The following is a 13,995-nucleotide window of genomic DNA, read 5'->3' as shown; positions in this document are numbered from 1 at the left end:
GTGAATGAGTTTATTCATTCAAGTAAGGCAAGTAAAATGTGGGCCATGGTGTGCACTTTGTGTAAAAATATCTGCAGAGATTTACAGTATTCCCACACACAGATAAGATTATACTTGGCCAATTTTACCTCCTACACGTCTTGCACAGTGACCTCATTTCAGGAGCTGACACAGGCAAGCATCCCTAAACAAGCAGTGCTGGACACATGGGCACTGAAAGCTTCCAAAGTTTCTCACCATAACACTATCAGACTCATTTTGGTTAATACATCAGAAGTATGGGCTGGCACAGGTATGCTCACTGATCTGTTATACCTATACACGACCTATTGATCTATCTAGGCTCACTAATCTATGTCAGTGAAGTTTTAGAGCAGTCACAGCAACATCTCCATATCCATTAGAAGTGGGAATCTCATTTCAGCATGGAATTGGCCTCGTGTTTGAATTTGCAACTGCCTCTTTAAATCTCCTCAGTAAAATGGGGCACACACATTTAAAAACCCAAAGGGTGTTGTTTTTTTTTTTCCCTTGAAAATCATTATTTAACATAACTCTGTTATGAAATGTTAGATTTAGCAAGTGATCCACTGTATGTCATTTAAGAAGCAACTAACTGGGGGTTATTAAGAACATATTGATCGAGTTATAAGAAATATGTAATAAAGGCATATTTGGTTACATAACAATTAACTCTGTACCAGTGTGTTCTAAGAGGCAGATGGTATTTATTTAACACACAGACAGTATCTTCTGAAATCTAAATTAAATTGGAGGAACTTAATTTACCTAAAAATGATTACGGGCCCAAAAATTCCAAATTAATTCTCAAAACTTCACATAAGTCCTTTTCACACATAGGGAATAAATGGATTCAGTTGCAAAACTGAAATTAAAACAGCACGAGTCCTGTCTTTCTTCATCAACTCCTAATATAATTTGATTCCCCCTCTTCCCCATATTAACCTGCAATAAAAAGGGAAAATCTCTGAGTGCTCAAATTAAGTGCAAGCTGGACACTGAAACGGCCACACTGTCCTTATAGTGCTGGAAGGAGTTCCTTCCATGCTGAAGACGGTGGCTTTCAAGGTGCTCTCAGTAAACAAAGCAGTGCTGAGGCAGCTCTTCGGGTGCTAATATGCCTGTAAATTTGGCCTCCTGCAATACGTGCTGCTCCAGTCCTGAAGGACACTCAAAGTTTGTTTTCTGCAAGGTATTAAAGCACGAAGGGGAGAGGAAATGCAAGCACAGAGGTGAGCTAATGACAATGTGAGGTCAGTTATCCAGGTAGTTCCCCTGCAGCCCATCCAAGCTCTGTGCTGGGTGCTGCCACCTCTTCCCCTTGAAGACCACCACTGCCCATGAGCCCTTCACTGCCATGGGGGGAAGAACAAGATTCCCCATGACCTTGCAAAGGAAACTTGAAATAGGAGGGGGAATGTGTGGGCAGAGCTGAAGCCAACAGGTATTTGTGAACAGCAATAAGCAGGAATCACAAAGTCAGAACTGCTGATTGAAAATTCCTCCCGTGGCACACGGAAAAAGATTTGCCCTTTATATGGCAAATCAATGGCTCTCAACAGAGTGCTACAGGCTGAGGAGGGAAGAGCGGAAAACAGATCAATAATCCCCTCAATACGAACCAATTTAGGAAGGAGCCTCAGCCCAGGCTGAGTGCAGCTCATGTCGTGGCTGCTTACCAATCCCCTGCCCACCCAACTGAGCACAAGAGAACTGAGCAGCGCGTGGTCACCTTTCAAAGAAGTGCCCATCGATGGGTGGAAACCACTCGAGGGTGACAGAGGTGGGGGTCCGAGCCACAATCTGGGGGGCAATGGCGACAGGAGCCGGTTTCTTTGCTGGCTGCCAGCTCTGATAGACCAGGTCCAAGTAGCAGTGCATCCTGGCCACTTGGTTGGGAGTGAAGGAGTCGGTGCAGTCATCGTCTGAAACAGAAGTAGAAACTGCATCAGCTGCATGGGAATGACAATGGGAGAATTACAACCTGATGAATAACAGCTCCTGGATGGGACAGGATGGGGTCTCGCAGCCCTCAGAAGTTAATGGCCTGTGGAGAAATTAATGCAGACACCACTTGTGGAGGTGGGTGGAAGGAAACAAGTTAAACAGGGATACAAGTAAATAAACGCAGGTTCCACCCCTCTGAACTGGGATATGTGTGAAGCACCCAGAGGCCATCCCAAGGCAGGACACAAGGCTGGAGGTGAAAGCAAGGATTTGGAAGAACTTTGTGCTTATGAGAACATCTCAGAGAGGATACAGAAGGGCAGAGGGTAGCGAGTGTGAGGATAAAGCACTGACCGGCAGCCATATAAACTGTGTGTGATGGACCGTGACAGTTTTCTTAATTGAAAGAAATCAGAACTTAAAACAATAGTTAAATAACTTTTTGCAAGTTCTTATATGAGCAAATTGAGATCAGTCTTAAAAAGTAGTTTCTGCTGATAAAGAGTGGATATTTCTGGTGCAGCAGAACAGCTTTATTTGCACTAAAACCTTCCCCCATCACTCTGCTTCTCATCTCTCCCTGAACTTCTCAGAAACATTTTTGATATTTCAAGTTTCCTTTTCATTCAACACAGAGAAATAATTTGCTGGATCGTTTCCCATAAATACCCATTTCTCGTGCCTTATTTCATCTGTATTTCACAAACACGATTTGGCAACAAGAACACGCCTGGTACCATCTGAATAATGTACGGTTTTACAACTGCAGTGCCCTGGAGAAGCAGAAAATGACCAATCCTCCATTGGGCACATCACAGAAAGAGTAACTGCATTATGCAAAGCCACCCAGAAAAGCTGTGCTGAAGGCCTTGGTGCTGGCCTGGGACTCTTCCCATCATGTGAACAGCTCTTGAAAGCCCTGAGTGTTTCTTCATGTATGACTGCAGAGCTCCCAGCCCAGTAAATCTCAGGCCCAGATGGGACCTCTGCATGCTGCCACAATGCAAACAATGACAGTTTTGCACAGATCATGTAATACACTTCTCGGGGAAGATGCAGGTCACTGAAGGCTGTTTGGAGCATCGCCTGCATGCACACAAGTTGGCAGTTTGATATTGTAACAGTGTTATGAGATGCTCTCATGTCTTCGAGTCCGTGCCCTGAGAAACTCACAAAATACAAATCTGTTCTGAAGAAAAGTGTGAATCTTGGTGGCTAATTTAAAACCTTACCGCATCTCCCCTGAACCACAAGGAAAAGGAATTGGCTCTGGTTGGGATCCTGCTCAGACTGCAGTCCCAAGTACAGCCCTGATGCTGCTGATCTGATCCGAACACCTCATCTCTCCCTCCTGACCCCACCGAGCAGTGACCCTCCCCTGACCAAACAGGCATAGCAGGCTGACAGACACCACCAGCCTGAGAGTCTCTGCAAATCCCCATGGTTATGCAAAAAGCTGCTTTAATATGACATCTCTACATACCCTCAATAACTGCCGATGGTCTATCCCTGAGCATGCTGTAAAAGCCATAAATACTCTTCACGGAAGCCCAGAAGGAGACAAAAGGCCCTTAATAGCCATCATAAAGGAACAATAAAATATATATAGGACAAAGCAGTGAGACAATGGCAAGGGAGAAAGATGACCTGCATTTTCAATCTGTTTAAACAGCAGCACAGGCTGTGTCCTGGGGGAGGGAGAAGGCGAGGGCAGAGATGTTTCACTTGATCACTCAATTTCAAGAAGGGCTGAAGAGCCTCAAATGAAATTATAATTAGAGAAATTCAATGCACTTTGCTGGGATGATTATTCCAACAGAATTCAGAGGCGGAATTCCCGCTGACTTTGTGGAGAGTGGTCTAAAAGATTAACCTATATTTTTACCTAGGAACACCACAGCCAGTTAGGTATTTCAAATAATAAAAGCACTGCTCACACTTCTTGATGTTCTAGATTTTGTAACTTGGTATTTTGGGGCTGTTTTGTTTGCTGCTTTGCTACAAAGTTGGGAGTGACAGGACAGATGGATGATAGATGGACAGACACTACGTGCTACAGTTGTATGCAGGCAGCAAAAGGCAAGGAGATGTTTAGAGCTGCATGACCTCAACCAACATGTTTCAAAGGTATTTCCACAGTGATTTAATATCCTGATATGGTTTTTATTCCACTGGCAACAACAGAAAAGCAAACAAATTCATGCATGAGTTCTAGAGATACCTATCATGTCGCTTCACTTCATTTTTCAAGGGAAAAAAAAAAAGGGTTCTGCTCAGAACACCAGCACACACGTAGCTCCCAACAGCAGATAGATATCGCTGTGCTATGTCTCATCTCTTGACACGGCTGGCAGGGCAAGTTCTCTTTGGAAGATGAGACCTTGGGGTTTTGAAACATGCATGTATCACCCCTCTACACATCCCCACAAGCAGATTTGGTGGAGGGATATTGTAAATCCAAAGTGCTGCTGACTTATTTGTGTGGAACAGAGAGAAGACTGCATGAGACGTAAAGACATTCTGCCCTACCACATGTATAGAAGTGCATAACACATTTAGGACCTCACTCACTGCTTGTATGTTGACCCTAAAAACACCCTCTAAATGAACAGAAAAATAAAGAGGAAACGAAGCACCACTTTTAGCGATTGCCACAAAGGGCACGAAAGCATTTATGTTATAAATCATTTCAATCCGTGCCCCAGATGACATTAAACATTTTGCTTTCCTACAGTTTTATTACAGAATAAGCACTCTTATGACCTTTCGAGTGGGCAATCTGTGTTTCTGCCCATACTGTTAAGGTGCCCTTCAGTGTCTCTGCTTGTATTGGTCACCTTTGAAGTGTTGTGGATACTGCTAACTTGGTGCCACAGACCTTCAGCACTGCTAGACCCCAAGGCCTGAAATAAGAAAATACAACCCCAGGCATCCTCTGCTCCTTCTGAGAAACAACAGAGCATCTTTCAGCTCCCCTTGAACTTCCAGGAGTGGAGCAAGGAGCATCACTCCCAGCACAAAGCAGCACAATATGCTGAGTGCCCCTGACCACAGGAGCACTCCTGATCCAGGTGCTGCTGATGGCAGAGAGTCTAAATCAAACAACAAACATGATATCTGAACCGCTGCACAAAGGTGTGAGCAGTGTCTCATCAGACGCCTATTACAGGTACATCCCACAGCTCTGGTGGTGTCAATATTCATCTGACATTTGCTATCTCCCAGAAAGAGTGTAAACAATCTCTGAGCTTGAGCTTTCCAGAGAAGAATTCTTAGACCAGACATCCAGCTCTCAGTCAAATAGTGTGTCAAATTTGCTGAAGAGCTTTTAGGTGGTGTTTTCTTAATGTTTGACTCATTTCTTCCCCCCCCCACACACACATGATGACCTAACCAGTCACCATGTGAAACTATGGACGGTTTGGGAAAGGAATTCCTGAGGCCATCAAACTCAGTCTCAATCAAGACTGGCCCTAGACCTGCCAGATCTAAACCTAGACATGACACATGCCAGCATAATGCCCCACATGAGATGCACTGCAGAAATCAGAGATAATATTGCTGCTCTCTACTCCCACCCAACCACAGAGCCCAGCAGCAAACCAAGGAAGCCCAGGTACCTGCATAGCTCATGAAGTTACTGAACGGTGTGTTTAAGAAACTGTGAAAGCCACACGTATCGTTGCCAGGTCCAGGATCCCCGCACAGCTTGTGCTTAGGAGCAGGGTTGGTGTCTCTGCAGAGGTCCCCGGTCTCGAAGGAGGGCTCTGTTTCCATGCATGGATCGCTGCAGGACAGGATCTCTGAGATCCCCCGGAAGACGTGGTAGAGCCCCAGGCTATGCCCAATTTCATGGATCATTGTGTGCGTGTGGCCAGGAATGCCATAGAAGGAAGGATTCAGCACAATGCCACCTGTAATGGGGAAAGAAAAGAGCTTCTACACTTGTCTGTCTTCCTCAGAACAGCAAGAGAAAGATCCAGCAGCTGTTCATTGGATCCTCCATAACACAGACTGTCTTTGCACGATTGGGCACATCACATGCACAGCAGGGTCTAATCTCACCATAACATGGGACTCCTAAGGATGAGGATCACAGCACACAGTCCCACAAACCCAATGTCACAGCAACAACTGGTCATTCCACTGAATATGCTCTATTTGGTTTGTGTGTTTTTAACTCACACAAAAAAAATCCTACATGGAATTATTTCATACTGTGCAATTTCACATCATTTCATGTGCTTAGACAGAATGATTTTGCCCAGACAAGCGTAAGCAATGTCACCAGGAGTCAAACAAAACATACCTGGAGCCCTTGATACGTTATTCCACAGGGTAAAAATATAACACAGCTGAACACACTAATAATTGCAGCGGGTTGAGCTGATATTTGCAAACTAATACCTGGGTGAAGGAAATGGAATGCGTTCAGTGCTGGAAAGAGAGAGGGATTTGTGGGGTGTGCTCTGATCCCGTGGACAGTTTTGAAGTAACAGTGAGAAATACACTGCTCATATACTCAGATGAGCCTCGTTTGGTCTGAGCTGCACAGTCCACTAATGAATATGCATAAGTCCAATGTGTCAAAAGAATATCAAATCCCAGAACGTGATAATTCTGAACGAACCGCTCGGCTGTTAAACATTTGCAAAGAGAAGCAGTGGTGATTTTTTGTTGTGTGAATTATGGGATGGGTAGATGAGCAAATAGTAAATTTGTGAGGTTTGACAATTTATTGAATTAATCATAAGCATGATATTTTTAGCCCAGCTACATGTACTTTAGGATTTACAATACGCATCGTATTTTCTTTATTTAGCTTGTTGACCTCAACTTTTCCAAGCCTTTTATTTAAAACTCTTTGTATATATTACCTACCATGAGAACAGGAGTCTGCTTTGTAAAAGTAATAGTGGAAAAATAAATCTTGGATATGGTACGCTAATAATTCAGTGACAACGGGGAGAGAAAAGATTTAAGCAGGAGGAGTTTTATCAGTGACTGCAGCACAGGGAAGATGAGGTCACCAGTTTCTGATGCAGCGTAGACTGTTCATTCTCATGTGCCTGGAGACTTTTGTTGTAACAAGCATGGAATTACAGGGAAATAAGACTGAGAATATCTCAAGAAGTCACCTAATCAAGTTCCAAGAACAACATGGGACCAATTACATCTATACCATCCCTCACACCTATATGACTGATGTCCCCTTACAACCTCCAATGGTGTGACCACCCCGGTAATCAACTCCAGCAGTCATCGTCCTCATGGCTGCATGAATTTAATTCACATCTAATCTGAACTGATTTTTTGGCCTCACAGAGACTCAAAACACAGAAGATTCTCCTCTCCTTTCATCAGCTTTTATGAGATTGTCATCATCCCAACTTCAGGCTTTTTTCCTTTTTTCCTTTAGTCTGAATAGCCATAATCCATTCAACATCCTCATGCAGCTCAATTCTTCTTCTAGACCTCCCTGACCATTCTTCCTTGGTTTACCCAGTTGTCTCACATTTTCCTCCAAAGACAGTGCTCAGACCCAATGCAGTGCTCCAGCTTTAGTGGTGAAGAGAAGGAGAACCACTTTGTATGTCTTGCAAAGATAAATGCACAGACAGTGGGAGAAAACAGACTTTTTTGTGCATTGGTGTATGTGAATGTATGCACACAGTGGAGTCACTAGTGCACGTATAAGTATTTATTTAGCACTAATAACTTAACAGCAAGTTTAAATATAAACACTAAAGAGAGAATATAATGTCATACTGCAACATCATGCCCATCATGGCACACTCAGACCCTGCACATCCTCTCCACAACCCTGAGCTGATACACTAGTCCTCCACAAGCCTGGTTTACAGAAAGCCATAAGTACGCAGCTACTGCCATCACCATGCTCCTGGCATCATTCTCTCCCCCTTCATATGACACATATTCCGATCCCTCCAGTGCTTGGGTTCCACTCAGATGGATCCATTCACACTCGGAAGGAATCTTGGCACGTTGTTTGGTTGTTCTCTTTCTCCAAGGTACTTCCAGAGTTTGTTTTCAAATGGTGGGAGTACTGGTGAAATTCCCCAGCCTTCATAACAGAGGCTGGCCAAATGGTTCTGGCACTGGGCAGCCCTGAGGCAGCTGGAGAGGGAGATTTTATTTTTGCCTTTGTTGAAAATTTATATTTTTCACAGCTGTCAAGAATCTAAATCAATTGCAGTTTTACAGAAAAGATAAACTCCTGCACCCAGACAATCTCTATCCCAGCCTTTAGATCTGCACCACAGGACATATTTCATATTTTTTTATTAAGTACATATTGGATTTATAGAAGAGAGTAAAAAAGATTAAAGATGAATTCTTACAGACCAAGCACAGGTCTGGGAGGGCTGTTATGACAGGAAATTATGGCCATTATTTATTTATTTTTACTTTTTTTCCACTGCAAGTTAACTTGAAGCTCTTGGCAATGTCTTCCTTTCTTCCATCTTCTTCTTTTTTTTTTTTGTAAGATCTCTTTTTTTTCATCAATGGATTCTGCCAATACACTGTAGGAGCTGCATTTAAATTGTTTCGCTCAGGCATGATGTTAGCAATTAACTTAACGAAGTGACAGAGGAACCCATCAGGGCTTTGGGCAAGCCCCAGCCCTCTTGCAGAAGGTTCTTCTCTGTTCTCTGGAGCTCTTTCCTTGTTCTCTGCTTCCTCCCATGGCAACACCAAGGGAAACTATGAAAATACTCATTTAGGGGCAGATCTACGCCAGCCTTATTTCACTCCAGCAGTAACATTAGGGGTGGTGTTTCCTAACACCAACCAGAAATGCTGTGGGCTTTCATCAGTATGAAGCTGTAGTACTGCGAAAAGAGAAATCTCAGCAGCGTGGGGAACAGAGGAGCCTGGGGTTAACACATTTCTTTGTTTTTGCCAAAAGATGTAGCCATGGGGAAGGCTCACCAGCAGGCATTCCCAGCTCCTTCTGTTCTGGGTGCTCCCAGACAGAGCCCATAGAGATAGGAATGGAAGCAAGTCAGTGGAAGTGGCTTCACTTCCAGCCTTTCTCAGAAGGAGGTGACGACTGGATGTGTGTCAGTGCTGGTTCCTGCAGAGAGGAGCTTGCTCACGCTTCTTCCAAAGCAGCTGCAGAGCTGGATGTCACAATGAAACACTGGTAATTGCAATAGGACAGCCAGCTTGGTCTGAGCATGGTCCCTCTCAGTCACAGAGATGGGTCACTATAGAGAACTGTTAACACCAGTGTCTGAAGTAACGCAGTTCTGAGCATAGTGAAGTTGTAGTTCAGCTCTTATGGCTATAGGATGTATGTTTAGTATGCTTCACAGTAATAAAAACCATATTTGCTGTCTTTTTCTGGGCTTTATGTTTGCCCATCTTTGTTTTGCTCATTGCAGACTTGGATTATGAAACAAAAAATGTCTGAAACAGCCTTTCATAAAGGCTGTATGAACATGGCTGAAGCTGGGCTACATCTGCTTAGGGGAGCCCAGTCAGGCTGGACGAAGTATCTGCTATGAAGTGTGCAGACCCATCTGCAGGGCAGCAAACTCTTCCCTGTTCCACTCAAACAAGCATTAGAAATACAATCTCTGGGCAGTTTGTCTTTTGCATGATGGTGGGGGAAAAAAAAATAGCAACAAAATGTCATCTGTGAGGAAAATTAATGGGATGCTTACTTAGAAACAAACTAAGGATTATAACGTAACAGGTTAAGGTTAAAAATTCACGTCTGTCTAGCATTCCCTCACCTATCTCCCCCAGCCCTCTTTGCAAAGTGCTCTCATGGAGCAAATGCCCTGTAAAGTAGCTTCACTTAAAAGGTGAAATACTTTCAGATTGACATCATCTACAAATACCATAATATGCTTTGGGTTTATAACCTAATATTTTCCTGGTTGTGAGCCAGTATCTGGGAATCGTGAAATACTTTTTTTCCCCTGACTATATATTAGAGGAATGATAAGAAATCAGACCAGAGCTTAGTGCATATTTGTCTTGCCTTCTTAGCGCCTCAAAAGAATGCTTTACAAAGAAGAAACATCTTTATCACTCACCTAGATGCATCAAGGCCTCCTTGTCCCAGGGCCAAGTTGCCACTCCAGCCAGCTCTTCCTCGGAGGAGTTGGCAAAGAAGATGTTGAGGTGTGTGGATCCATCCAGTTTGAGTATGTTCTTCAGTTCATTGACATCTAAGTATGCTCTGGAAAAAAATAAATAATAAATAAATAAAAGGAAAAGATATATATATCCTAAAGATGGCACAGAAAGCAACAAAGTATTGAAGAAACACTGCAATCCAGGCAAAGATCTTATAATATCCTGCATATCACTCACCTGAAATACTTTAATAACTCACTCCCAAATTTCAATTACTTCACATTCATGCAGTGAATCTCATCTGAGGACTTCCAGCCATTTCTTAACTATGGCCACAAAACCCAAGGTAAATACATAAAGCTGTCTATATTCCCAAGATAAGTATAGGAATCTTTTTATTATGAATGTAATTAACCATGTGCTGTGGCCAGTAAATCTTCCTATATCAGCAGTTACCTCGCACATTTTCTCTAAGCTATTTGGTGTTTTAAACTGCTATTCTCCCCCACAACAACAAGCTCCATGCCTTCAGCCTGGCACCAGCTCCCAGCATTACTCCTGTAACACCAGTGGCATTATTCCTGCTGAGCTGCACTCAGCCCAGCCCTGACATGGGATGGTTGGTTAGGAATTGCTATTTCCAGAAAGGAAAGCTGTAACAAGTAGAAGGAAATAAAGAAAACAAAGTTAGATCTGCTGTATTCAGAGCTTACCAAATAATAATGAGAACCAAGCAATCACTTGGTTATAAATAGATTTTGTTGATACCAGAACACAGGAGGAACTGCTGGTCCAAGTGCATCCCATGGTGCCACGCTGGTGCCAGTGGCACTGTTACGCTCTAACTCAGAGCAGAGCTGAAACAAGAGTAAATCTTGTTCCCTGTCTCCAGCTCACACTGCCACAAGACCTTAAACATGTGAGTTCTGCTGTCCCCACCTGACAGGTGGAAATATTGGAAGGGGAGTCAAACATGGCTGACCAGCTTGTTAGGAAGGACACCGTCATGGTCTCCAGCATTGTGTTCCTTCTTGCTTAAATCCCATTTCCATACGTCTGTGGTATGTATAGATTCACATAGCTTCACAAACCAAACACACTCCCATTCAGTAAGGGTTCCTTGCATATCTTACAAGGCTTTTGTTCCCAGAGGGATGAAAAGAAAACAACCAGGGGAGCTGGCTCAGCACCAGGATCTTTCTGTCCTTCCCTGGAGGACTCCCCAATGGAAAACACATTCTTATTTCCACAATAGCTTCCCCTGCCACTTGCTGAAGTCATTGCCTCCAAAATAGCTCATGGCTGGGTGTCCCCAGGCCCTCACTGACTCATGGAGGAAGACGTACTCTTTGGGGACACCGATGGAAGGGTATGTTTCCATTCCATACAGTGTTTATCTTCCAATCAATGTGGATGACATCCTGAAGGACAGGTCAGCACTGTGACCCTTTACACATTCCTCATCTCTCCACTGTTCCCAACACATCTTCCTAAAATACACAGATCATTCCCTTAGCTCCTCAAGCTTGTTCTGCATGTATCCGCACAGCGATCTGGGCTTGTGCTTAATCTATTTCCAGGATCTTACTTGTGCTTTTGAAAACATCTTTTCCAAACATGGGCTCACAGTAAAATGTGTCCGCAAGCACTAAGCCTGAAATCACATAGGAGAGCGAGTGAGCATTTCCAAATGATAATGTATTAGTGGGAAAACGTGATGGGAGATGTGTGTGTTTGGAGGGGACAATGTCTGCACATCCAATAGCATCAGTAAAAGGCAGCGAGTAAAAGTGTAAGGGAGAATGTGGGAGTGATGTGATACTCTGGGCAAGGGAGTAAAGGACAGGAACAGAAGCACTGCACACCCCTGAGCAGAAAAATGTTTGTGTTTTGTATCACTGTGGGAAGGAAGGGCCCACTGTACGTATTTGAGGCTGCAGTTGTTGACTCTGGATGCAGTCGCTTTATTGCCTGTGCAAATCCCTGTAGCAGTTACTATAGTCAAACTCCCCTCCTGAGATTACCAGCTTTATTCTCATTCTTCTCTAATGGCCTCAAATTATTTAAACTGATAGTTCTTTATTCTCAGCTGCCTTTTTCTTGCTGTTTACACAATCCATTCCCCATCTATATCCTCGACGCATGGCCACAATCACGCTCTCAGTTAGGTGCATGCAGGCTATGTGCTTCACCATCTAGGGCTGTTCTGTATATGGATTATTACTGCAGACAGCATTTAACTAATTGGCCGGTGATGTCAGTGCATCACTGAGCCTGAATTCATGCCCTACGTAAATCCGCTGTAATAAGTCAGTCAGACTTATCTTTATAGTATTTCTCTGTCCGCAGCTTCTCTGTGAGCCAATGAAAGGCTGCAGAGGAGCAGGACATATACCAGGGGGTAAGAGTGGAATGCTAAGAGGATTTTTAGCAAAGGTGCTGAACAAAAGTAAGGAAGTGTAAACAGCCCATGCTTGGGAGGAACTAAATGCAATCCCCGTCGTAACAGCACCCTGCAACCCCCAGCACGTAAACATGCTAAAGCATTTAGCTCAGGCAAATCCCTTGCAAGCGTGTGAACATGTGCCTGCATGTGCGTGCATGAATGGAGGTGTGAGTGGAAGCAAGGCTTTGGACTGTGCACACGTGTAAGCCAGCCAAGGGTATGTATGCAAAGGAACGTGTGTGTGTGTAAGAGATAAAAACATGAGCTGGAATTCCATCTTCTCCTTCCTCCCCATGTTTCTAATAACCTCCCATCCCTATCCATCATCACCACATTCCTACACTCAAGGAGGCATAAATTAACTACTTTTGCAGTTCATGTCCAACTTCTCAGCCGCAGGCAGCAGACCCAACAGTTACCAGGTCAAAACAGCTTTCAGTTATTGTGTTGGACCGGGCTGACTCCCCCCTGCTGCTGTGGCTGCTTTGTTATCAGCCCAGACTATCTGACCCAACGCAATGTGTGAGCGCTGCTTACACTTCTCAAGGTTATGTGGGTCCCCTGATAGAGGACATAATGTCTGTCACATGGGCTTGTGCCAAAGAGAGCCAAAGAGCCCAGCCTTTCCAGAACTGCCAAACTTGCATTTCAAAGACATGAGTGCAGTCTTGGAAGGGGATCAAAGCTTTTCTAACTGTCATTAGAATATTTCCTTTATGCATCTCTCTGTGAGTGCCAGCAACATATTTCATCAAATTCATTGGCTCGAGATGGTACCTCCAATATAAACCTGAATGGGGGGGAACTGTCAGGGCAAGTCTAGGTGGAAAACAAAACAAAACCCAAAGCACAACAAAACACGTGTAATTCCTGTAATGGAAAAAACATACGATGCCGTGTGCATGCCTAGCTCAAGAAATCCTAATGAGCCTATTAGTGCATCATAAAAAGTCTCCTTTCCTGGAATCTGTTTTAGACATAGAAACTCTATGGTCTGCTCCAGGCCATTTAAGACACCGAATCCTATCAGACAACAAGCACGTTCCCACCCAGGTCTTTTCTCTGAATTATCTGTCCAACACAAATCTCTGGTTTGGTTTTTTTTTCATCCACTCTGAAAACTGTGCTGTACAGTAGCTTGTTCTTACCCAGTAAGCCCAGACCTCAATCAGTGAGATGCATCCTTTCCAGTGCTCCAGTTTCAGTCTAATGGGTCTTCAGCGCTCTGCAGTCTGCCCCATCCGTCACAGAGCCATTAGCCCCACGCCTGCTTCATCTGCCAAGCCCATTTTCTCTCTACTTGGGCTCCGTTTGGACCCCCACCCCAGAGCCCATTTGGCCAAAGGGCTGCCATGCAGAGCTGCCTACTGCGGGTCCTCAGCTCCACTGCCAGCCTCAGACCCCTGCTCTTAATTACATACACAGCTGACAAGGGCTCCTTGCACTTGGCCGTATCGGGTATCAGATCC

At 44.1% G+C, this 13,995-nt stretch overlaps 1 protein-coding gene across 2 annotated transcripts in view; it reads right to left on the bottom strand.

The window, feature by feature from the left end:
* PAPPA (pappalysin 1) overlaps positions 1-13,995 on the bottom strand; it is a 161,981-nt gene that overhangs the window by 102,706 nt on the left and 45,280 nt on the right. For both annotated transcript variants that reach the window (XM_015878745.2, XM_015878746.2), the window contains exons 3-5: positions 10,038-10,183; positions 5,589-5,882; positions 1,754-1,946 (exon numbers count right to left, since the gene is read on the bottom strand). In XM_015878745.2, coding sequence (XP_015734231.1) covers positions 1,754-1,946; positions 5,589-5,882; positions 10,038-10,183 — 633 coding nt within the window. The remainder of the gene's footprint in view (positions 1-1,753; positions 1,947-5,588; positions 5,883-10,037; positions 10,184-13,995) is intronic.

Source organism: Coturnix japonica, chromosome 17 (genome assembly GCF_001577835.2).
Source record: "Coturnix japonica isolate 7356 chromosome 17, Coturnix japonica 2.1, whole genome shotgun sequence".
NCBI lineage: Eukaryota > Metazoa > Chordata > Aves > Galliformes > Phasianidae > Coturnix > Coturnix japonica.
The sequence above is the reverse complement of the archived record's forward strand: the minus strand, read 5'-3'. Positions and strand labels throughout refer to the sequence as shown.